At 45.2% G+C, this 24,619-nt stretch overlaps 1 protein-coding gene across 2 annotated transcripts; it reads left to right on the top strand.

The window, feature by feature from the left end:
- Nucleotides 1-1,637: 1,637 nt before the first annotated feature.
- PLD4 (phospholipase D family member 4) lies at nucleotides 1,638-22,590 on the top strand. 2 transcript variants are annotated; one of them, XM_019518477.1, is made up of 11 exons: nucleotides 1,638-1,745; nucleotides 5,697-5,786; nucleotides 7,383-7,591; nucleotides 7,915-8,098; nucleotides 9,129-9,249; nucleotides 9,691-9,818; nucleotides 10,077-10,277; nucleotides 11,198-11,337; nucleotides 17,030-17,195; nucleotides 19,217-19,313; nucleotides 21,535-22,589. In XM_019518477.1, the coding sequence occupies exons 1-11, from the start codon at nucleotides 1,743-1,745 to the stop codon at nucleotides 21,747-21,749; spliced, it is 1,554 nt and encodes a 517-aa protein (XP_019374022.1). In that variant the 5' UTR covers nucleotides 1,638-1,742; the 3' UTR covers nucleotides 21,750-22,589. The 2 variants fall into 2 exon arrangements, with proteins under 2 accessions (XP_019374022.1, XP_019374023.1); XM_019518478.1 differs by lacking the exon at nucleotides 7,383-7,591 and having other exon boundaries at nucleotides 21,535-22,590.
- Nucleotides 22,591-24,619: the final 2,029 nt, after the last annotated feature.

Here is a 24,619-nt window from a genome sequence, read left to right as displayed (position 1 = left end):
CTGAATTTGCTTGTAATGTTTGGTTTGAGCACTGTGATACATTGCTCTTATCACAGGCTCCAACACGTATTTAATAAATGAGACGATACTGGTAAATAATGTAGGATTACTCCAGTGATAGAAGTGACCAAAATCTAGCTCTAGATCTAATGGTAAGCAGGACCTGATGCTACTCTTGGGGAGAAATCCAGGTCCTGTCAAAGGGAGTCCTGTATTGGCTTTCAGCCACAGAGCAAAGTAGAATGGCTGACTGGTAAGACTTCTGTTGTAGACGCCTATGACTTTGTGCCTGGGGCCCTGTTTCTTTTATTTTTGGTTTGACAAATGCCTGATTTTGAAAGGAGAGTAGTGGGTGGCCCCAGCAATGGTTTATCAGCATGCTGCAGCAGCTAGCAAAGCAATCAACCGAGGAAAGCTTTAGCTAGTAAGATAATCATCACTACTGTTCTTCTGCCTTCAGTGCTTTTGCCTTGCGCCTTGTTGATGGTATATCTTGTCCATAACCGTTCAGTCTTGACTGTTAACATCTTCCTTTTTCTCAGACTGTGTTGGGTGAATCCTGTACTTTCCTCCAACTTCTTGTGGCTTTTCCATCCATGGCTTTTAATGGCAAGAAATGTTAAAGCCTTGTTTGCACAGGAGACTCTCCAACTACTTTTCCCACATTGTGTCCACAGAAAAAAAAAGCACTGCTAATGAGAGGAGATGACAGTAACCTCTTGCGTTCAAAGCAGTCTGCGAGCTAAAATGTGTCACTCTGTTGTAGACACCAACCTTTCCACCCAACTGCTTAAATACCAATTTCTACTACACTGTTGTTAAAGAAGGAATTGTAGGCTAAAAGGTGCCCAGCCCAGTAAAATTATATTTCATTCAAATAACAGCAAAGGCCCATGTGGACAAGTTCAAACCATGTCCCACATTGTTGACATGGCCATTTACAATGCTACCTGGTGGCCTTCAACTCTTCACACTGGTGATGACATCACTTTAAGATGGCTAGAACAATGTGCCGAAACAGCATAAATGAATAAATTCCAAACTAAGCATATTGCTTATATTATTTCAGGCTAACTGGCTCGTCTTCTCTGACTTGCTGGGAAAAGAGTAATGATGAGGGACAGTCAGGGGTGGCGTGGAGGGGTGATATTGTATTGAAATCTTTAAGGTGGGTAAGCAAAGGCGTTTTTGTTTGCCTTAAGAAAGAGTGGGTTTGCCGCCTTTGTCCCTAAGATGTATTGAAAGACCTGAATGTTGGAGCCACTTTGTTCTCATTTGATGGTTTTAAAATGCTCACAACAAATTGAATAACAGTTTACTTGCATTGAAAATGTGTTACTCTTTCCTACACGGCCTACCTTTTCAAGCTCAGCACTGACCCAGAGTCTGACCTAGTTCTCTTGAAAGCAATGGGAACTTTGCCATCCAGGTCCCCTGTAACAGATCCAGGTCCCCAGGGGCTGGCTGGATCCATGATGATTTTCATCTGTTGAGGTTCAGACGTTAAGATCAGATAATAAGGTAATCACTGCCAAACAGCTACTTGAAATCTCTCTTTATTGGCAGATCTTGTTAACTCCTGCTGGTAAGCGGAAGTGTTTGCTGCAGCGAGCAAATGGGGAAGGAAAAAAATAACACGTACAAATCTACTGGGGGTTTGTGCTGCTTGCTCTCTGCCATAACTGTAGCTGTGAGTGAGATCAGAAAGAGGCAGCATTTCGAGCTGTGAGTAGGCTCCCAAGATGGTAAGTATGTTGAATTATTATGCTACTGTCTTGTGGTTTTTTTCCAAAAAAGGGAGATGAATGTACCTTGCTCATCTGAGGTACATCAAAGAGCTCACAGGGAGGAGATTTTATTTTAGAAGCTCATCTTTGTAAGGGCTTGACATGCATGTTTTGAATTTCTTGCTGAGAAAAATTCAAAAGATGCCCAAGCCTAAAGCTCTCTTGTGTTGTAACAATAAGGGATATGTACGTGTGTGTGTGTGTGTGCATGTGCGTGCATGCATGCATATATTAGAAAGCAACCCTGTGTTATGCAGCATCAAATAGCCCAACATGCTCACCAAATACTAGGATTAGCTTCTCTGGCTATTGCTAATATTTAGCAATATTAAACACATATTTTATTCCTTGCCCTTTGGTAGACTTCAGGCACTGGAAGCAGCTGGCAAAGTTGAAGAAAGCGGTTAACGAGTTGTGGTGAATTAATGATCCATAACTGGGCTTGTTTTTTCTCTTAAAAGCTTCAATTCTCTTTCATTTTCTTTTTTCCAAAATTAAATTTTGGTACCAGATCCTCTGTTGCTGTGGTTTGATGCATTTCTGTGGGCTTTGGTCAATAGAACCAGCTGGGGGTTGAATTCCTGATGGTCAGTGGGATTGTAGGATTCCTTTGTTTGAACAAGATGGGGTTTTATTCCTCTTGCATATTATGGCATATGGGAGGTTGCTCAGTCAGTTTTAAAAAGAAAGCTGCTCCTTCCCAAAGCTGTTTTGTGTCACTAAAAAAGAGAACTGAAACATGTTAATTATAACTCCCTCGAGCTGCCACCCTTTGAAGGCATAACCTCACTGGGAGTGCACAGAAAGCTGCAGTTCCTCTACAGGCTCCTGCTGGCATCAGAGCATCAGACGATGTCCTGCAGAGAATGTTTTAGCTTTGGGATCTGGATGGGTTGTTGACCTCTAACAGGCCTCTCCAGCCCCTGAGCTGTGGTTCCAGGTGCCCAAGTGCAGGGGGTTGTGACCAGAGACTCTAACTGGTTGGAGGACCTGCCAAAGCAACCAAAATCAGAGGAGTGGAGTGGGGGCATGAGATTACCCTTTCCCCAGCAGGGTGGACCCAGAACTGTGCAAGGGACTTATACCCCTGACAGACATTCACTTTAAAACATGATGGGATCTAATCCTCGATTCCAACAGTCATGCATCCACATATGTATGGCAGGATGAACAACTGTGGGATCAGACAACCCAACTGCACTTCATTTTCTGGTCCAGACCCTCCCTGCACCAGTAAGATGAATCCAATCAGCTGGCTGTCAATTGGGGTCAAGAACCAATCCAGTCCCCAGCCCTGGTCAACAATCTGCTCAGCACATGCAGAGCTTGATGCTCGGCGGGGTAGCACGCAACGTTTATACAGTTCCCAGAGCACAGGGACCTCAACATCAGGCTGCGGCAACCCGATCAATACAGGGCTCCCTGAATACCAGGTCCTGTCAGCTGGGTGCCCCCCAGGCAGTCCTGGCCACACTTTCAATTTAAGGTGTGATACAAACAAGCCACAAAGTTATTCCACATTATAGGCAATGGACTTACAATAAGCAGAATAACTTTGTGGCTTGTTTACTGCATTATCATATCTTACAATGAGTTGCACGTGTGTCCGGTTACTATTTAAACCTGTCAATCGCATCTCTAAATGTAATGTGTGTTTGGGGCCTCCAGAGCTGAGGTGGAAGCAGCTAAAATGATCTTTGCCTACTCACACTGAGTGGACTTTCTCTGCCCTGTGCTGACTGGCTGTTTGCTTCTACTCTCTTCCTTCTCGGTGGTCTCTTCACCTCAACCCCATTTCACACCTGCCCCTCTTTCCCTCACCCTCCCTTGCCCAGTCAAGCCCTGTCTGCCTCTTCTCTCCCCTTTTCTTGCCACATAACTGCTTTCCTCCTAATTAAAACAACCCCCAAAATTCATGGCCCTGCCCTGACATTTGCTGCCCTCATGATGGTCACTGCTGGTGTGCAATAGCCCTTCCCCCACCCTGTGCCTGTCTCACCAGCTGTCTGGGGCAGGGACCGTTTATAACTCTGTATTTGTATTGGTCTCAACACAATGGACCCTGTGCTTCAACGCTGCAATCATAGACCTCGTTTTCTGACTCTGAGCGAGGCTGACAGCTGTCCTCTGTGCACTTGTGGACTGTTTTTGTTTTTTTTTACATGACTGTTTTCATCCTTTTATTCTGTTCCTTTTCCACCCTGGTCTCTGTTCGTTGTTCTGCCACCTTTACACTTTCATCTGAGTCTCTCCTCTTCTCCAAGCCTCTATTTGAGGTCCACATCCTCAGTTGTTCACTGTCATTTGGGTGTTTCTCCTCCCTTCCATCTGACTCTTGGGACTCAGTAGCCTTTGGGTATGTCCACACCAGAACCAGAAGCTGCCTATACACATGCTCAGGGGTGGGGTGGGAGGTTTAATCAGAGTGGTTCCTGGAGAGCTGTTTTAATTAAAAAGCCTCACTGTCACATGTATTAAGCGCCCATGTATTTAAAAACGGCTGCGGGATGCTTTATTTAAACCTCGTTCCATGAGGTTTAGATATAGTGCCCCAAGAGCCATTTTAAAACTCACAAGGGTTTATACATGTGATGGCGAGGCCACACTGGAGCATTCTAATTAGACAGTGGAGCAAACTTGATTAATTGAATTTGCTCTGATGCTTTCTAATTAGAGTGCGAACCAGCATGTGTATAGGCACCAGAGGTTTGAGTGCAGCAGGGCCAGACATACCCCATTTAGCTTTAGCCTCTTTGGTTGGCTATATCAGGGAAGCCCTGACAATGTGTGCAGTACAAGCCTGCCTGGGCCATGGGAATCTATTTGTGGGGCTAGCTAGGTTAAACTCCATGCTGTAATCACGCTTCCAATTGCAGGTTAAGCACTGTGGGGGTGCATTACAGCTCAGGAACAGTGATCAAGAGGGCTGCTCATGTTGTACTAGCACTTTTTGTTCCTATCGTAATGGAATCCGTCCTGCCTCAGGATAAGTCCTTTGCTTCTGGAACAACTAATGTCCCCTCGCACCAGATTCATTCTTGGTGTAATTCCACTGAAGTCAGTGGAGTCATTCCAGGGCTCATTTTGATCCTTTAGGTATATGTGAAGTGTTTGCTTGTGAGTGTTTAGAAAGGTAACCCCTCTTTGAGCTCTAGGGTGTCTTAGTGATATTCTGCTATTATAAAAGCATCGCATGTGCTGCAAATATGAATATGCTTTCTTTAACTCCTTGGGGCAGTTTCTGCTGGCTGGTGCCAACACAAAAGCAGGGACATGCTTTCTGTAGATGTGGACCTGGAGAACTCATGCATCCAGGGAGAACACAGCCTGTACACCAGGGTTAGCTAGCTTCTGAAACACGGCTGTTTTGGAGGAAAAGAGGCCCAGACATTTTAGGCCTGTTTGATCAATGTCCCTTAACACAATCCCTGCCTTGAAGAGGCTGCAGACTGAGACAACAATCAATGCATATAGGGCAGGGAAGAGGGATTAAATATAGTCAAAATGTAAAATAATTTAGATGTTGGAAAAACTACACTGTCCTTTCTACCTTTCGGACCTTGACATTATTAGCGGCCACCTTACTCACAAGTATTATGGGAAAAGCTGGGTGTTGTGATATCTGAAGTGGGGGGGTTAGTTCCTTATACTGTAAATGCAGGGAGGTGTTATTTGTGCAAAAGCCCTATGGAAAAAGCTGCAAAAAACTAACCCTCCCCTTCATTTTGAAGTCTTTTCATGCCACCTAAGGCCCATTTTATAGCAATTGCTCTCTGGACTCTAATGTCTGAATAGTGTATAAAACACAGCGATTACCTGGATTCCTGTATGAAATAGGCTTTAGGCAAACTTTACTCTAGAACTTCCTTACATCTCTTACTTTTTTACATGCACATTTCTGTTTTTCAGGGTGAGAGCAAGATATTTAAAAAGTCCCAGATGTCATATAAGTACTTTTATCAGAAATTAAATCCAAATGATCAAAAAGACATCAGAATGGTAGGTTATTTGAGTACACTGCTTTTTGTCTATCAGAGTTGGGAATTGCATTCCATTGTACCAAAATCCTGGAAAAGAAACGGCAATTTAATTATAATACTTTAGTACAAGTTTTGAATTGTGTCAGTTTTTATCCTGTTTGCTGCTGATTTCACTGCCAAAAGTGCGTGTTGACTCAACTAAAGGTCTGATGAAACCCTGCTGCTTGAAATAACACGAAGCCTAAATCCTATAGTCTTTGCTTACAGGGGAATCCCTACTCATGCAAGCAGTCCTGTTTCCTTCCCTAGTACTCAAATGATCAAGGGGTTCACCCTTCCTCTGAAAACAGCTGTTTATAATTTAGAGAAGTTATGCCCAAATTAAAAAAAAAAATTAAGCAGCTTTTTATGGTGTAAATGGATCTTAAACTGGTATCTTATGGAGTGGTTAGCATCAAAATAAGAGATTAATAATTGTGGCAATTTCTGTTCTTCACAATTATTTGTTGCATGTCCACATTGACACCTCTGGCTTGTAGCCCAATTTTCCTAAAGTAATGAGGCAGGAGACTCCAGCTCTCTTACCTTCTGTCCACTTGTTCCCATGCCACATGCACCAAATCCTAGAAATGAGGCAACAGAATTGCTTTACAACTGCCCTGAGGTAGTAAGCACATGTAAAAGTGGTACTGGGCATGTGTTGGCAATGGGGGTGCATCACTTCATTGGGGGGAGTCAGCACGTGCAGAACGGGGATGGGTTTAGCTGTCCTTCACAGGGGTATCCCAAGCAAGTCATGGAATTGGTGCAGACATGCCCTGAGAGCCTTCCTCAAAGAGCTGAACCTTCCCAGCTCTCAAGACTTGTATTCAACACCTCAGAGAATCGGGTCCTAGAGCCTAACCGATAGAATAAAAATGATCCTTTCGCCAGCAGTTATCAGTGGAGAGTATGCTGTGTATGTGGATGTGGGCAGTGCAAGCCAGCTGCCTGCTTTTCTTATGAAACACACACACATAAAGGAAAACAAATCTGATTAACTGCAATGAAACTGTAAAGAAGGAACACTATCCACTTCATAGATTAATGAGCTGCTGAGTTTCAATTTAAAAAAATGGTAGTGTAAGAGTGGTGTTGTGATGGTCCAGTTTCAAAACTGACATTTTCGAGTTGGAATATAAAAGCAAAACAGTCTGAACTTGCAAAATAGCTTCCTGTTTCTGACTTGGCATTAACATAACAGCAAAGCTGCCCATTCTTTCACGTTTGTAAGCATACCTATTATGGTGGAGCTGGGCATGACTCCATGTTTAATGTTTGCATTCTAGATTTTTTTTTGATGGGAGAAAGTAGGATAAAATACCTACTTACTATTCCTGTGTTAAAATAAAATGAAATATGTCAAATAAATTTGGAGTAAGGGAAGATATTTTGGTAAGTCAACTTGATACAAAGGTAAATGAGGTATCTGTGCTTGACAGTAGCTGAAAGCAGAATTAACATTCAATTACTTTCCTCTTTGCTTGCAACGTGGTAAGTATTCAGTATGATGTACCAGTTCTTGGAGGCCCTTTCAGCTACGGTCAAGCCACATCTAATGTGAACTCTGTTCTAGTTGCAGATCATGGGGGCCATTTCAGTAGTTGTCTTTATTGCCCTGACGGCTATTTACATCCTAAAACATGTCGCTGTAGTCATCCCAGAGGATGAAGAAACCATTGTCAGCATCTACTATCAGGGACGTGATCAAGTACTCTTTGACGAGATTGTAGAAGACAGGATTACTAAGGAAAACACTGTCAATAGATGTAAGGACTCATGCATGTAAGTCGCATCTGATAGTTAATTAACTGTCAGACAAAGTGCTCTAGTGTTAGTCTAAAAACGAGCAAGATAACAAAACAAGTTACTGCAATGTTTAATAAAGCTGCACTAGTTTGGAAGGACATTTGACCCACTTGATTACACATCATGCAACTGTAGAGCCTAGAAATAGAAAACACTATTGGGTCACCTTGTCTAAGCCCAGAGGTTGTGTTATAAATGTCTATTACAATATCCTGAGAGGCATTCAGGCTCCTGCATATTTGTTGATGGGCTTCTCAGGTCGTGAATGTTTGCTTCATGACATGCAATTGTCATTGCAGTTTTGAACTTGTGGAAAGTGTTCCTTATGATATGCCTTATGAAAGCAACAGCACCACTGCAAAACCCTTAGACCAAGCCTGGATGGGTCTTCTCAACATGGCTCAGGACAGGATTCATATGGTTTCCTACTATTGGTCTCTTACTGGAAAAGATATAAGTGTAAATGACACATCTTCTGAAAAGGTAAAAAAAAAAGGCAAAAATGGGTTTATATGTGATCGTGCAGACATATAGAGACATCTAGAAGAGCACTTTCCCCAGGTGACTACACCCACATCAGCTTCTCTAGCTTCCCCTCGTCTCATCTGGGTTCTTGCAGCCTTCAGAGATTGAGTCCCTGAGGTACCCAGTCCCCCAGCCAAGATGCAAAAAGTTCATCCCTTCAGAGGTGTCCAACTCTAGGTAAACACAAAGCCTAGACTCTTCCACCTTAGCCTAAAGATAAACCTTACCTCCTTTTTTAAAGGGTCTGTTTTCTTTCCCACCACCTGGGACTCAGCCTCATCCCACCCTAAGCCCTGTCTCCTCCCCCATGCGGCAACATAGGAGGAACCCACGCTCTGGGAACTGAATACCCCTGGACTTTCTGACCAGCCTCAACCACTCTTGCTCCTTCCTAAGTTCTCTACCTGAACCCACTGTCCTTCCACTCTTACAGAGACCTGCTCCCAGGGCTGTGCTGTCTCTAGGTCTTCTCTGCTTGATTATCATCACAAGCTGCTATTCCCATGCCCTTGCCCTTGCCTCTCCAGCAAGTCTTATTTTACACATTTCTACCACGCTGCAGGGGAGAGTTAGATGTAGCACCCATGCAACTGAATCTCAACACTCCTGATGGGCCAGTTTACCCTGGGACAGTCCCTATAACTTTTATCCTTAAAGGAAAATTATATGAAAAATCAATTTAAAAGTATCCTCATCCAGGAATTGTTGTTATTGCTTAGGTTTCATCTTTGAACTCCACGCTATTTCAGTGTTGTGTTTGGCTCTACATGGAAGTGTCTTAAGACTGATTATATTAATCAGTTATAGGAAGCAAAATGGTATTCCTGAATTGGATGGGGAGCTTTGCTTTGTGTCTTTAATTCCTCTCTAGTGGAAGCATTCTTAATCGAGATTAAATATTCCCTACCCTTGGACTATGTTTACTTTCTTCATATGGTTACCTAACTCTCTCATCATCATCCATTATAATGAGGGGTGTGTTATTCAGGGTGAAGATATTCTGAAGAAGTTGGAAAGTTTACTTATGGAGAATGTCTCTGTGTATATAGCAACCAGTCTTCCAACTTTAGCAGTAAAATCAACTGACCTTAATGTTTTGGAGGCAAAAGGTATTGCTAATTCAAATAGTATCTTCAGTTCTTTAGTGTGGTAGGATGGCCACTAATGCCCCAAGTTGGCATAGCACTTAAGATCATGCTTAACTTCAACACAGTAAAACTATTCATGTGCTTAAAATTAATCATGTACTGAAGGGGGCTTTATTGGAAAGGTCTTCAATGTAGTTTGATCTATCTTTATGGTATTTTTCTGAAAGTGAAGCTATAGTAACTGTTACCATGTATATAAACTGTATCTCCAGCAAACTGTGCTTGTTAGTTTTGGTGGAATAGTTGCTAGGTGGATTGTAAGTGATTGAAATCCATAAAATATTTGGCTAGGTGAAGAATGATACAGATTACCGTTTTCTTGTTAATATTAAACTTAAAAACTGTGTTGGGAATTGCTGGTATTTAAACCCATTTTTTCTCTTATTCAATATCTTTCCTTAGGGGCTCATGTAAGAAGAATTGATTTTGGAAAACTAACTAATGGTGTCCTGCATACCAAATTCTGGATTGTAGACATGAAGCATATCTATCTTGGCAGTGCCAATATGGACTGGAGGTCATTATCTCAGGTGAGCTGCACTGTTGACTGGTAACAATTTAGAAAAAAAAATCTAGGTGGAGTTAGATATCCAATATGTGATGGATTTCAGAGCCATCTGAGAGATGCTTTCATCATGCATATATTTTATCTTAGCTCTCCTTGCAAAAGCTCATGGTAATAATAAGCTAGAATATAGGCACAGCAGGAAAGCAGCACAGAGTGAAGAATACCCTTGAGGTCTAAGCAATTTATTGGGTTTTTTGACATCTGTTTACTCACTCTGCAGGTGAAAGAAGTTGGTGCCGTAATATACAACTGCAGCTGCTTAGCCCAAGATCTCTGGAAAACATTTAGCACTTACTGGGATGTAGGACATGCTAATGCTTCCATCCCAGACCCATGGCCAGCCAATTACTCCACCAACATTAACAAGGATCGACCTTTGGCAGTACAGTTTAATGGAACTTTGACAAAAGTCTATTTTTCTGTAAGTGGATTTAAAATTCAAACCTGCTATTTTTATATCCATTGTAAAATATGCCACATTACACTGGTAATGTCCTATTCTGTATTGCTGTTTCCTAAAGACTCCTGCTGCACCCAATTTGTGTTGAAAAGACCCTTGTCACATAATTCACTAGGACTACTCATAAACTAAAATTCTAGTAAATGTAAGTAAGGGATAAAGAATTGAGTCCTCTGTCTTCAGAGGAAGACAGTGCAGGGTCCTGTCATCTATTACTTACGTTGTCTAGTTCTTAACTTCCCAGGTAGTTCAACAGTTTTCAGTGAAACTATTTGTGGAGTAATTCATTACTCAGTGGGTGCATCTACACGAGACATTTAGTGCAGAGTTGTCTAATTAGCTCCACAGCAAAATCTCAGCATCTGCACATGCAGTGCTGTTAGGTCGCAGTAAACTAATAACTACACTGCTATAGGTTAGTACTTGTCAACACAAGTACTCCCTTACAGTGCACTGTAGTATCAGTGCATGTAGACGCTGATAGGTCTGGCTGGGACATAAGGGTGCTTCAGCGAGGCGGCTGCCTGCTGGCTAGCCCTGCACTGGAGCACCATCGTGACGCGGCCAGCCCTTCCGCAGCATGCTGAGCTGGGTTGGAGCAGCCCCAGGCTGGTAGGCTGAGCCTCTGGATGAGCTGCCCTGGTATAGCTTTCACCTGCTGTGGGACGGAGCAGACATACACAACCGTTACCTTGGATCAGCTGCCGTATGGCAAGTCTACCCCTTTTGTGCTCCATCTACTTTGTCCATCTTTATATGTAATCAAAATATGAATATCCAGTAATGTATACCAGTGTCTTAACAGTTGTTCAAAGAAAATGGTAGGTTATAAACAGAGAAACATACAATAATCATCAGGCTTTATGTTTCCCACCATGCAGGCATCTCCTCCTGCCTTTTCCCCGAAGGGTCGTACCCATGACCTCCTTTCTGTTATCAGCATTATAAAAGATGCACAGGAATATGTATATGCTTCTGTTATGGAATATTTCCCTACAAGCCGCTTCACACACCCAGCTAGGTATGATGCTAAATCTGGATAAATCAGACAAATATATTCATAACTAAATGCTAGCTATAACAGTTTGTTCTTACTAGAAATGCCCCAGCCCCGTCCCCTGCGCACATGTAAATATTGTGCTTTTACATGTGGTGAGGGAACAGAGACTTTGGACCCAATTCTCCATTGCTCTGCACCTTGGACTGTCATTCATGTCACTGCCAAATGGGTACGAAATACTTCCCTTTTTGTTCGGTAGCAGTTCACACTGGCTCTGCCCTCACTTCGGATCCAAGTAAACCACAATACAGGGGCAGGAGAATCAGGCCTTTAACCTCCAACTTATTTCAAGCTGAAACCACAAGAACCTGGAGACAGAGAGAGAGTGGATTTGCAGAAATATTTTGGTGCAAAAATTTCCAAAAAGTGAGCTGCTTTGTTTCCCTCCTCTGCTTCCCAACACCTCCAGTCTGCCACCTTCCCTATGAGTTCTTGGCTTCTGGCCCTGGGAGAAGCTGATTGTTGTGGTCACACCATGATTTTGGGTAAGAACAAATGTCACCTGGTGTTGCACTTGTGCTTCCATAACCATTTTATGGTGACACAAATGCTGAGCAAATAGATGTCCCTGCCCTTTGTCAGTATTGCGACAAAAAATACTAACAAATGTTGCTGCTTTATTGTGGCCAACATCTATTTCCTCTGTGGTGCCAGAAGGCAGGCGGCCTGCATCCCCTGCTGCCCTGGGGTCTGATCCTCCGTACCTGGGCAGGATCCGGCTCCTCCAGCCCCCAGGGCATCTGCCTGGCTTTTGCCTCCTACAGACACACCGGGGGCCCATCTCTGTAAGCAGGGAAAGCCCACACAGGTCCCACATGGAGGTATGGGACCCAGGGAATCCTAGGCGCCCCGTGCCTCCACACTGGTACCCATATGAGCCCAGGCCTCTACAGTGGGATCTACACTGGCCCATACTGCATACAGAGGCACAGATCAGTAAGGGACCGGGCCGGGCCAGGGCATAGAAGCCAGGTAATTCCCACCACCCTGTGCCTCCAGGCTGAGACCTGCACTGACCATATGAAGCACAGGTCCCAGCACAGAGGCCCAGGGTGCTGGCGATTCCCCAGGTCCTATGCCCTTCTGTGTTACCCTGTGCCATGTTGACCTGTGCCTCTGCTTGAAGTACGGGTCACCGCTGGTACTGGCAAGGAGGCCCAGGACGATGCAGGAACTGGGGAGTTCCCGGCACCCCTTGCCTCCATGCCAGGATCTGTCAGTTTGGGACTGAGCCTCATGAATTTCCCAGCTCCCGCACTGCCCTTTGCCTCCCTGCTGGGACCTATTCTGCTCTGTGTTGCAGGCAGAGGCACAGGTCAGTGTGGGTCTGGTCCGAGTGGGGAGGGAGGGCGCAGGAGTGGGGATTCCTCAGATCTCCCCACGCTGGGCCCCGTGCTGACCTGTGCCTCCACATCGCAAGGGGAGCACACCACCCCTTGTCCCACATTAGCCAGGGGGTCTGAAGCAGAACAAGGGGCGACGTGTGCATCCCCCAGCAAAGCGGATTAGTTGTGGTGGAACATGTCCCATCGCAGCTGATCAGCTTTTGTTCGGCGACATCTGTTTCTACCCTTCAATCCTACTAATGACTCTTGATTCCGGTCTTACTGTATATCTTGCTAGTGTCTGTGCTTCTCTGCTTCCTTCCACTATATTTCAAATGAAGCCTGTATGCATTTCCCTCCCTTACATTACAAAGGCATCTACGGTTGTCCAGGCTCTTCAAGGAGGGATGCACACCTGCACAGGGCAGGGAGACGGCATTGTATGTTTGCTTCCTGCTTTGGGAACTAGCGGGAGCCAGAATTGTAAGCACTGTGGCTAGATATTTTGCCTACTCTGCGTATAACCTTAGCTTTGACTAATTCAGAGAGCTATTAAGTCATTAGGTATTAAAAAGGAACAACCTCTAAGCTGCACTTGATTGGGAAGTTTACATGTACTTGATATGCATGGAACATCTCTGTGGTTCTCAAAGAACTGATAAGGAGAGATGATTATATGTAATTAGGTGCGCTTTGCTCAAAGACGCTTGTAAGGAAATGGGAAGCCCTGAATTACCATTCGTTTTATGTTGCTATCAACAGTCTTATCCTAGTATGCGTCTTCTGGTATGATGATCACTGAGCATAAGGCTACAGCTAGGGGCTTCAGAAGCTTGAGGGCATGGAGGTGAGATACAGATAGATGATGTTGGCCTTAAAACAAATATTTAAAGTCTGTCTGCCTCTTGACAGATACTTCTGCAAGTCAAATGATTCAGAGAAATTCTGTTTTCCTGTTATAGATTTGATTGGACTTATTCCTTGCCTCCCGTTGTTTTGGATTAAAATTAGTTGCCTGACAACCAGTTATTTCCCCCTTGAGAATCCATTTGTTAATGCTGCTCATTCTCCACCTTGAACCTTAATCCCTGGTTTGTGATGTCTAGGGCTTCATCTGACACACGCGCATCTGAATGGCCTGTGGGACAAGGGATTGGGGCCCCAGATCATTTCCACAGCATCCAGCCATAATGTTACACATTGAGGCTGATTAGTTCAGGGCATGTGGCAGCAGATGAGGCTGATGAACTCAGAAGGAAAAAGGCTTCTGTTTTAATAACTATGTGTTCATGAACTAGGGAGCTGGTTTTAAAATATGGAAACCATATTTTACAGGTGCCAGGAGGAATTACGGTCCCTGCATTCAGAGAGCAGATCTCTGTGCTTCCTTCACACTCTTGTCCTGAATACTAAAGGGGCAAGGAGACATGGACGGGAAGTGGTACCACGTGCTCACTTCCATGTGCGTTCACTGGTGGAATAGGATGGAGCTAAAGTGGGAGCCATGGCTCTGCCCATAATACTTCCAAGAGGCTTTCTGTAGAACAGCTCCTGAGGGCCCCAAAGATATTCACAGAACCGAGAAAGGTTCAAAGATAAAAACTCACCAGCACAAATATAGAAACCCTTTCATAGCAAATTTAATGATGAAATACAGATGAGCTATAAATCACTGAACAGTACAGGTAAGGCACACATCAAGCAAATGATTACAATTTCTAAAATGTGCATTCATCTACAGAAATATCAATCAAATTAACATGTGAGAGAATTCAAAAATAAAATTATCTCAAGTCCTAAGGTTTTCAGAATAGCCTCTAGCAGGTTACTAGGGCTGTGTGAAATGGCTGTTCGGATTCGGATTTGGCCATTTCAGAGTGATTCGATTCGGTGTTTAAGATCACGGTCCCGATTCGATTTGGCCAAAACTGTTTTGGAATTTTGATGCTGTTTTGGAGATTCAGCCATAGACTATAAGGGGGAATCACTAAAATACATATAACTTTGTCATTTTTTGGCTGATTCAGATGAAAATTGGAGAGATGGTAGCCCCTTCTGAAGCCTCCAAGTTTCAAGGAGATAGGTGCTGGGGTTTTTGTGAAACTGCGCCTCAAACTGTCCAAAGCAAAATTCATATAACTTGCCGATGCGGCAGCCTGCTGTCATCCCATGTGCAGATCCAGGGGCCTGTGCCTCCCGGGAGGGCTGCGGTGCTCTTCTAGACTCCTCCCAGGGGTCATGGGCCCCTGGATCTGTGCGAGGGATGACAGCAGGCTGCTGTTGCCGGCTGGGACCAGCACTCGACACAGCCCACGCCAAGTGCTGGGAGGATCCAGCTGACAGCAGCAGCCTCCTGCCATCCTGTGCACAGATCTGTGGGTCCGCACCACCCAGGAGGGCTGCAGAGCTGTGCTGGACTCTTCCCAGGGGTGTAGACCCCTGGATCTGCATGCGGGATGACAGCAGGCTGCCGTTGCCAGCTGGGGCCAGCGCCAGCACTGGGTTCTTTCCAGCGCTTGGCATGGGCTGTGCCAAACAGACTCAGGTGCTGGCCCCAGACAGCAGCATGCTGTCATGCCACACACAGATCTGGGGGTCTGTGCCCCCCAGGAGGGCTACAGAGCTGTGCCAGACTCCTGGGGGGCACAGGCCCCCAGATCTGCACGCAGGATGAAGGCAGGCTGCCACTGCCAGCTGGGACCAGCACTTGGCGCAGTGCATGCCAAATGCTGGGAAGGCTGATGCTGCCGTTGGCCTCAGCTGGCAGTGACAGCCTGCTGTCATCCTGCACGCAGATCTGGGGGCCCGCACCACCCTAAGGAGTCTGCACAGTTGTGCTGGACTCTTCCTGGGGGGCATGGACCCTGGATCTGCATGCGGGATGACAGCTAGCTGCTCCCCCTCCCCCAGAGCACTGGGATTGGAAAGGACCTCAGGGACAGATCTCAGACTTTGGCCAGCTACAGAGCAGTCCTTCCCCCATTTCCTCCCCCTCCCTCTTCTTAGTTTCTGGTTCCCTGCAAGCCCAGCTTCAAAACTCTGAAATTTTCCAAAAAGTTTCAGATGCTTTCATTTTATTTTGGAGCTTTTTCTCAGTCTCCTGTTCTGATTTGGATTTGGTGTCTTGGGCACTGAAACAGGCCAGAACAACTCTGAAATGAAATGGCTGTCAAAGCTTCGCACAGCCCCACAGGATACCCATTTTTTAGGGAGAAGGATTTTTCACCTAAGTGGCAAACTAAGATTTAAAAGAGCACTTATCTTGCTGGGCTGTTCAGCAAGAATTGTAGTTCGAGGCTGTAGAGCAAAGGTTCCAAGGTGAACTCAGATTTTTATCCTCTATTCCCTAGCTCGCTATCACAGAGCTTAGTAAGGCCCACATTTTACAAGATGTTTTTAATAGGTTTTACTCAAATTAATATTTATGTGCCTATTTTTACTCCCTATTTAAGCTATATCTTCCTAAACGAGATCTAACTGGCCACAAAATGTACTCCAAGCAACATGCAGCTTTATTCTTTTGACCTGTTTCACTTGCACTTTCTAAAATTATTCTTGCCTCTGATTTTCATTTGCTTGCTCATTTCTTTGCCTCTTCTTTTCTTTCCCAAACTTTGGTCAAGAGAATGCAAGCAAATGCTCTACCATATTGCAATTAAGCATCTTAAAGTGTACTATAATCTACTGCCCCTGACCTCCACACTGTCTTTATGCTGGGCTGTGACTTTTAAAGGTCTGGCCTTAGCACTATATTAGTGCTATAGTTACTTAGTGATCAGCAGGCGCATCTGCATGAGATTTTTGCTGCAGAGCTGACTAATTAGCTCTACAGTAAAACATCAGCGTTTACACATACAATGCTATTAGGCTGGAGTAAACTCATTTATTCCACCATATATACAAGTACTATCCAGTGGCAGACTAATTTACTCTACCACAACACATGTGTAGATGGGGACCAACCTGGCTGGGGCACAAGGGTACTTCAGTGCAGGGGCTGCCTGCCGACTAGCCCCACACTGAAGCACCCTCATGTCCCAGCCAACCCCTCAGCAACATGTTGAGCTGGGTCAGAGCAACCCCTGGCTGGCAGGCTGAGCCCCCTGGATCCTCTGCCAGCCTGGGCTGCTCTGACTTGGCTCTGCGTGCTGCAGTCCCAGGAGCACGTGCAAATGCAGCACCTGGGAGCAATAAATTCTGGCATAGTATGCTCCAGAGTTTATTTTGTTCCATTAAGTAGACATGTACATGTATCCTGTGTAATGTGAGATCTCTTGATGGATATGTTTTGCAAGTGCTTTTCTGTTAATTTACTTCCTTTCCTATAGATACTGGCCAGCTATTGATGATGCTCTGAGAAGTGTAGCATTCACCCGCAAGGTATGTGTCCGGCTTTTAATCAGCTGCTGGCTTCACACTGACCCCTCTATGCTCCGTTACCTGCAGTCACTGCGTGCTCTCAGTGATCCCAATACCCACATCAGCATGGAAGTGGTAAGACAGGAAAACTCTTGCTGTAATGGGCTGTACTTATAAGAAGGCAGATTTTGAGTGTGCGTCTCTGGGAACGGTAGTCACCGCACCCATGTGTGTTCTAAATGCACTGCTGTGTACTAGGGCTGTGCGAAGCTTTGGGTGCTGATTCGGTTCGGAGGAGATTTGGCCCGATTCGGTGGCTGAATCTCCAAATCTGAACTGAATCAGGGGACCAATTTAAAGGTCCGAATCGATTCAAAGCTCTTCAAATCTTTGGAAAAGATTCAGAGAGCTTCGATGATTCGGACAGTCCCCGGTGGCTGCAGCAGGAAGCTGCAGCCACTCTGAGCTGGTAAGTACTAGGGACAGGTGAGGGGGGAGGGGACTATGGGGGGACCCCAGCCCCCCCATGGCTTCTCCTGCCCACCCCAGCTCCGTACTTTAATGAAAAGCCCCGGTGCTCACCGGGTGCTGCTTGACAGAGGGGGCAATCCCCACTACCCCCCATTGCCCCACGCAGCATGGGGGGCTCTGCACAAGCTCCCCGACCCCACCCCTTGTTCCCCGGCCCCCCAACTGGTGCCCCGGCCGGGCCAGCTCTGGGCCTTTTAAAAAAACTCAGGAAAAGGCCTGGGACTCACCACTCCTGTAGCAGCCTCAGGGGTTTGGAGGCTCATGCTCAGCCCCCCATGTGGCATGGGGCAGTGGGGGGCAGTGGGGATCACTCCCGCCAGCAGGAGGGGAGAGTCCAGAGACTTTCTCATTGTTTTTTTTTTCTTAAAGGGCCGGAGCTGGCCTGGGCGGGGCACCTGTGGGGGGAGCTGGGGGGTCGAGGGGCTCATGCATAGCCCCCCATGCAGCATGGGGCAGTTGGGGGCAGTATGGATTGCCCCCCTTGCCCAGCAGCACCCGGTGAACCAGGGCTTTTTTTTTTAACAAGTGCTGGGAGCTGGAGTGGGCAGGGGCAGCCATTTCCAGGCTGCGGGGGATGAGCCTGGCCTGGCTGAGTCAGAGATTTGGAGATTCGGCCAGATCAAATCGGGACAGTGATTCGGATCTCATCGTTGTCCCCCGAATCAGCTGAATCCAAATCTGAAGCAAATACTAGCCGCTTTGTACAGGCCTACCGTGTACATAAATGCAAATGTTTGCCTGCATAAATAGGTATACTTATCGATCTTACAGCCCTTTCAAAACTGGGCCCAGGTACAATTTTTCAAGGAACTGTTGGCGTTTATTTAAAATTAGTTTGCAATATGAATCCAAGGCAGGGTTGCACTGTTCTTGTGACAGCTTACACGGTACGTGAATGCACTTCACACCCAATATCAAATTCCACAGCGTTACTTTTTGTGGTGTGAGGTATTCATCAATGACACTTTGTTTAATACCAAGCACATCTCAGGATGAATGATTCTCCTCTCTGCCCACCTACCTACAAATTAATTGCTGCACCAATGCTAAGCAATACTTAGAAATGTATCAATGGCTGTTGGTACCTCCTAACATGGAGTGGATACCAGGAGAGAAGACTGCAACAAGATCAAGAGGGAGGACTATTTAGTAGGACAAAGAAAAAAGGACTTCACATGTAATTTTTAATTAGAGTTTAAAAACATTAAAAATCTTTGTTACTCTTTGCAATACCTCTCCCTGTCTGGGGTCAGCCTATTCAAGCACGTAATAAAGTACCAATGAATGATGACTGGAGATCAGTAATGCTATTAAATAGCTGCCTAGAATTGCACTTAGTTGTCTTTCCTGTAGTAATAGTTGTTGCAGTGATGGAACAGTATGCAATGCACATTATCCTTAACTGATCCCACTGGATTATCCAATTATGCATACAGTGGAGTCATCATTTTGTCCAAGTTAGTTTTACTGGATATGTGTCAAATCTTTTCTAAATCATCTTAAGCCAGAGCTTTTGTAGATTCTATTCTGTTCTGGAAAACTGGGAAAGTTTTCAGTGTCCAATAACATTATCTGTGCTTTGCTCAAATAATTCTGCGTATGCTTTGTAATTTCCTTCCATGCAGAAGCTCTTCATTGTTCCAGTTCTGAATCACACGAACATTCCTTATGGGAGAGTGAATCACAACAAGTACATGGTCACTGATAAGGTGGCCTATATTGGTAAGCACCCTGCTGCTCTAAATGTGACTAGTTTAAGACATGATTAGAAAAACAGAGTTAGCACTGAAATGAAATTGGGTGAAATGTCAAATGTTAGCTCAGTTCATCAGGAAAAAGTACAGAATCATAGCACCGTGGATAGCATCTGGCAGAATCTCTGCACCGGATAGAGAAGCAAAGAGATGATGGGGCAGAAGCAGAGGGAGGGGTGGGCAATAATGTCAGACAAAATCAGCAAGAGCTTTATTTCATCAGATTGTGAACCATTAAGAATGAAAGTAGACAAGTCCTGGCCCCAAATGAGCAGAAGTAACTATTTCTGTAACACACTAGTAGTGAGATGTGTATCTAGAGTCGCACAGTGACAGTTAACGTTCCAGTGAAAAACATTATCTTGCTCTAATAAAATCATTTGTTGTCAGGTATCCACTTTACTGGGTATTTGTTACTGGGTATTCGTTAAACAGAACTCCAGGAGCGGATTTAAGAAGACAGTAGCTTCAGTCACTGCTAAATTAGTAACTGGCATTTATTTTTCCCTCTCATAGTAGAATTGTAGATCCGAGTAAGGGGCTAGAAAAGGCTTGGTAGGTCACCCATTTCATCTTCTAGCCAATGTAGGATGGTCTCCTATTAAATTTAATTTCTGAAGATAGAAACACAGGTAGTTTCTCAGCAAATTTATTTTCTAACCAATGCTCATTCTGGAATCACCTATAGATTTGTCCAGGTAAGACTGGCCTCAGGAGACACCCTAAGTACTAAAATAGGATTTATGATATATTCACGATGCTTAATGCTATGTGGCAGGGGGGCTTCTGACAAAGCATCAGGGATCATATCCAACCAGGTCTCTACCTTTGAACATCTGGTTAATGGGTCCAGCACAGTACCTGTGGGTCCCACCTGTGTATCTAACTCACCACCATATGTATTATTTATCTGGGGCCCATCTTTTTTTTTTTTTTTTTTAGCAGGTTCAGCTTTGAAAATTGTTTATTTATAGCCATTTCCTTTTGAAGGAGCAAGAACTTTAGGGCGTTTATAGATGTGCTCTGGGAGGCAGGGGAGGTGGGGCTTTAATTGGCACAGGTCCGAGAGCCGTGCTTATTAAAGCACCTGGCGTGTCACATGTATCAGCATTCCCACTCTGAAACGTGGCCCCGGGGCACTTTGAACTAAAGCTCGTTGAATGAGCTTTGGTTTAAAGCTTCCCGCCACCATTTTCAGCACGGGGATGCTGATTTACAGGACACTGGAGCCTGCTGGAGCACGGTAATTTCCACACTTGATTAACTGAGCCTGATCCAACGTGCTGTAATTACAGCAAGTCAGAGTAGCCTCCCTGCATGTGTATAGGAGTCCTTAGACATTGCTTTGCTAGCAGGGCAGCTCAGGCCCCACTGAAGACAGGGGGATGGAAGAGTGAAATACACGAGCCCAAAACAAATGTTAGCTTTGATTTCCCTCCCCATCATCTTCATAGCTAGGGACTTACTGAAATCAAGGAAGCAGGAGGATGATTTTGCAGGCTGGTAGTGGTGCCCACTGCCATTTTCATGGTTTTACATGGTAAAGCCCCCCCCCCGGCTAATGATTCGCCAAGGGCCCCCAGCGGCAGCCCAACCCCTCACTGCTGATTGGTGGAAAGGGCTACCCTTCACCAGAGGGCTGCTGTTCGTGCGGTTCCACCCCTCACAGCTGATTGGTGGAGAGAGGCAGGGCTGCACAATGGGTAGCCCTCTTGACTAGTCAGCGGTGGAAGGAGAAGGGGGTGGCCACCATCTGGGCTAGCTTCTGTGTGCCAGCTACTGTGAGAACTGCTGGCTCCCACTGGACAGCCAGCATTTTATTTTCAGTAAGTTGTTTTTTTTTCTGGCAATTCCACCAAAAATCACAGGAAACTCCGCTTTTCATGGAAAGTGAAATCGTGATTTGAGTAGGTCCCTACTGATAGCCAAATCTTATTAATTGCTATAATAGGGAAATCCAGTGCATCTCAGTCACTGGCTCCACCGAATGAGGCCCGTAGAAACCTGTAAGTCAGGCCACTTGTATTTAGGAACCTAAATAAGGATTTGGGAATGTAAAATGAGAGCTCAGGCTTGATAATTTTGTCCACCATCATGCTCCCATTTTCTCATCTGCCTGATAAAATAGTTGACATAACATTGTATTTATTTATTCAGTGTGACTAAACGTGATGTTTTCTACCCTGTAGGGACTTCCAATTGGTCAGAAGATTACTTTACTACTACAGCTGGAGTAGGGCTGATTATCAACCAGGTCTCAACTGATCCCTCCAAAAAGACTCTATCAATGCAAGAGCAATTAAAAAATCTTTTTGAACGAGACTGGAATTCCAGATACTCAGTGAATTTGGAAGATGGGCCTCAACAGAAAGACTGCCTATGGAAAGGTGGATCCCAGAGTTAATCAGAAAGTTCAATATATGTATGTTTCTACGTGAAACTGAAGATTTTTTATGCGTAAAATAATTGGTATTTTCAATGATTTGTCAAAGAAATAATTTCCTAGTGTTCTGAGAACTTCTCTTATTCCAGAGCACTTGTATAATCAAATCATTTGTGACAGTGTCTAAAATATTCATATGCTGCACTTGATTAGCTCACCAACTGTGTGAAATAAATATGTCCACATCTGGGCAACACACTATCCAGTATTAAGTGATCCTTTAAGCAATAACTTGATCCTAATACAATCAAGCTTCAGAAAGACATAGATATGGGCACTTAAACTCTGCGTTACCAGCCTTGAGGAGACTTTACATGTGAACATTAATGTTCCAGTGACATAGGGTTACTGAAGTCCTGACATTAGCTGTGAGTCAAAACAGTAGATGCCTGGGGTGCTAAAGGCCAGTTTTTAAAAATTACCTTGGCACTAAAAATACAGATAAGCTGCTGGTGGGATTGTCTAAAAAAGCTATGTGCTGAAATCTCAGTGGAATCAAAAAGAGTTAAGTGACCAAGTCCTAAATATTATGGCTGGCTCCTTAGATCAGCCTGGAGGTGTCTACATCTTTCAAGACTCCCCTCCCACCATTAGAGGGTGGCTGGAGCCAAGAGCTGATGCCCAAATGGATCTAGGGGAAAGCCACTTCCATCCCCAGCACCAGAGGCAGGTTTGAGGCATGGGGAGGCTGCCTTTTTATGGGTATCCTTTCAACAATGCCACCAAGTGAAGGAGTCTTAAGCAGCTCAAATACATAGTGCTTTCTGCGGAGTAATCTCATAGTCCTGGTTGTCCACGCTTACTAGATGGGCTGTTCTAGGGGGGCTGTAAGAAAGGTGTGACGGTCCCTTGGGGTGTGGGGTGGGACAAATACAATCCACATTATGGCTGCATGCATCGCTCTCTGTCATACCACCACTTTCCCTGATCAAAGTCCATCCACGTTTCCAATTAGTCATCAACTGATACGCTTGTTCATTTCCCATGGCATATTTTTTCAAAGGCTGCCTGTTGATTTGAATTAGCAGTGGGAGCCGAAATAGCACACATTGGATGCCTCTACACATGCACTTTTCTGCAGATATGTGTAGACGCTGCACCTGGAAGCAACCAACTCCAGTGCAAACTTTGCTACAGTTTATCATGTCACATTAATTGCATGTGTAGATACACCCACACATAAGCAATGAAGCAGTGTGCCCCAACCTTTTCCAGCCCAAGGCACACTTACATTAATACAAATTTTCTGCAGCACACCTGTTAAGGCATTCCCCATCCTCATGTGTATTGTAGCTCATTGCCATGGCAAAATACCATGGCACCGCCTGTTCATTTCTGATGGCACACTGGTTGGGAAACACTGCAATAAAGGCTCAGAGCAGCAGAGTGAGATGCTGGTATCATGAAAAGCCAGAATACCAAATGTGGCTCAGCAAACTTCTTTAAGGCTTAATCCTTTGTATGGGAAAGGCAACTCCCCTCATCCTTCATTGTAATGGAGGAGTGGGAGTGACAAGAGTTGTGGGTGCCCCACTTCTTATGTAGCTCTTAAAAAGAACAGCCTTTATTTCGACCACAACTGCTACTAAATAACGCAGATAAAAACACTCAGGACACACACATACGTGCTGATAAACATTTATCAAAGCACATATTTCTGCCTGCTGCTGGATGCAAATATATATGAATGTGAGCTCTTGGACGGTTGTTTTAATTCACATGTAGGGAGAGTGCTCTTGGCATTTCGAAACCTTGATCACTCGCTGGGATTTAAGCACTGTGTCTTGGGAATGTGTCAGCCAGGCAAGGAAAGATCCTACTCCAGCATGTTGCAGGATGGCAGTTTGTCTCCGTGTGAGGTATCTGCTATGACTTACAGGCGGCAGCTCTGTTGGACCTGCTGTATCCTAGCTCCAGTCTTCAGAAACTGCCTGAGCTACAAGGCACCAGCAGTTGCTCCTCTGTGTCACGGAGGGAGCACCATGATACCTGGCTTCAGGGAGCTCTCCCAGAGGCCCAGAGCAAGCCCCTCCACAGGCTGCCCTAGGTTCTCAACCTCCACCCACACGGTCATCTCTAGGCGCCCTCCCTGCAGCCCACCAGGCCCTCCACCAGCCTTTCTCCTACAATAATTGCCACTCTTGCCTCCCTTCAGTGCCCTCCTCCCCATTGACTCCTGACTCCATGTGATCATCAGGTGATCCCTAGGGCCCCTTCCAGCCCCTTGCAAAGGGGAGCAACTTGCCCAAGGTCACAAAGCAGGTTGGTCACAGAGCAGGGAATCGAGCTCAGGTGTCCCACATCCTTGTCTAATGATCTGCCTTCTGGGCTGTGCTGCCTTGTCTATAGCTGAGATGTTTTCCTTCACTCAGGACTGTGTGGACTCAGGATCTGTGGGTATCTCTTGCCTTTGAGGTATTTAGGGAATCGGTTCCTGCAGCCTCACGCTGGGCATGCTGCGGGATGTGGACAAGATCTTCCTCCCCATTTGGATCCGTCATATATACGTGGGCATTCTGGGGCTGTCACACGGATAATGGCCAAACCAGGATGGCCCTTCAGCACCTTCCTTTTAAACAAGCCGTACAATGTGGTGCAAGCTCCCTGTGTGATCTCGTATTGTATACATCTCATAGGGAATGTCAGAGACGCATGAAAAGCAGTGAACTCCAGGACTAGGAGGTCCATTTTTAAGTCCTTCAAGCCCTTGTTACATTTCAGAAGGGCTTTTCAAGTGCAAAATCCCGCTTGTGGTCTACCCCCAGGCTCCAAAGCCAATTTTGGTTTTGTAAGAGGTGCTAAAATATTCTGTTGCATGCCAGAAGATGGCA

The sequence above is a fragment of the Gavialis gangeticus genome, unplaced genomic scaffold (genome assembly GCF_001723915.1).
Source record: "Gavialis gangeticus isolate Ggan-Ray unplaced genomic scaffold, GavGan_comp1, whole genome shotgun sequence".
Lineage (NCBI taxonomy): Eukaryota > Metazoa > Chordata > Crocodylia > Gavialidae > Gavialis > Gavialis gangeticus.
Note: the sequence above shows the minus strand (reverse complement) of the source record. Positions and strands in the feature narration are given on the sequence as shown.

Excerpts from the sequence above, each read along its gene's own strand:
- PLD4 (XM_019518477.1), top strand. Across the intron at positions 10,278-11,197 it reads TGACAAAAGTCTATTTTTCT|GCATCTCCTCCTGCCTTTTC; the intron begins GTAAGTGGATTT and ends CCCACCATGCAG. Across the intron at positions 11,338-17,029 it reads CGCTTCACACACCCAGCTAG|ATACTGGCCAGCTATTGATG; the intron begins GTATGATGCTAA and ends CCTTTCCTATAG.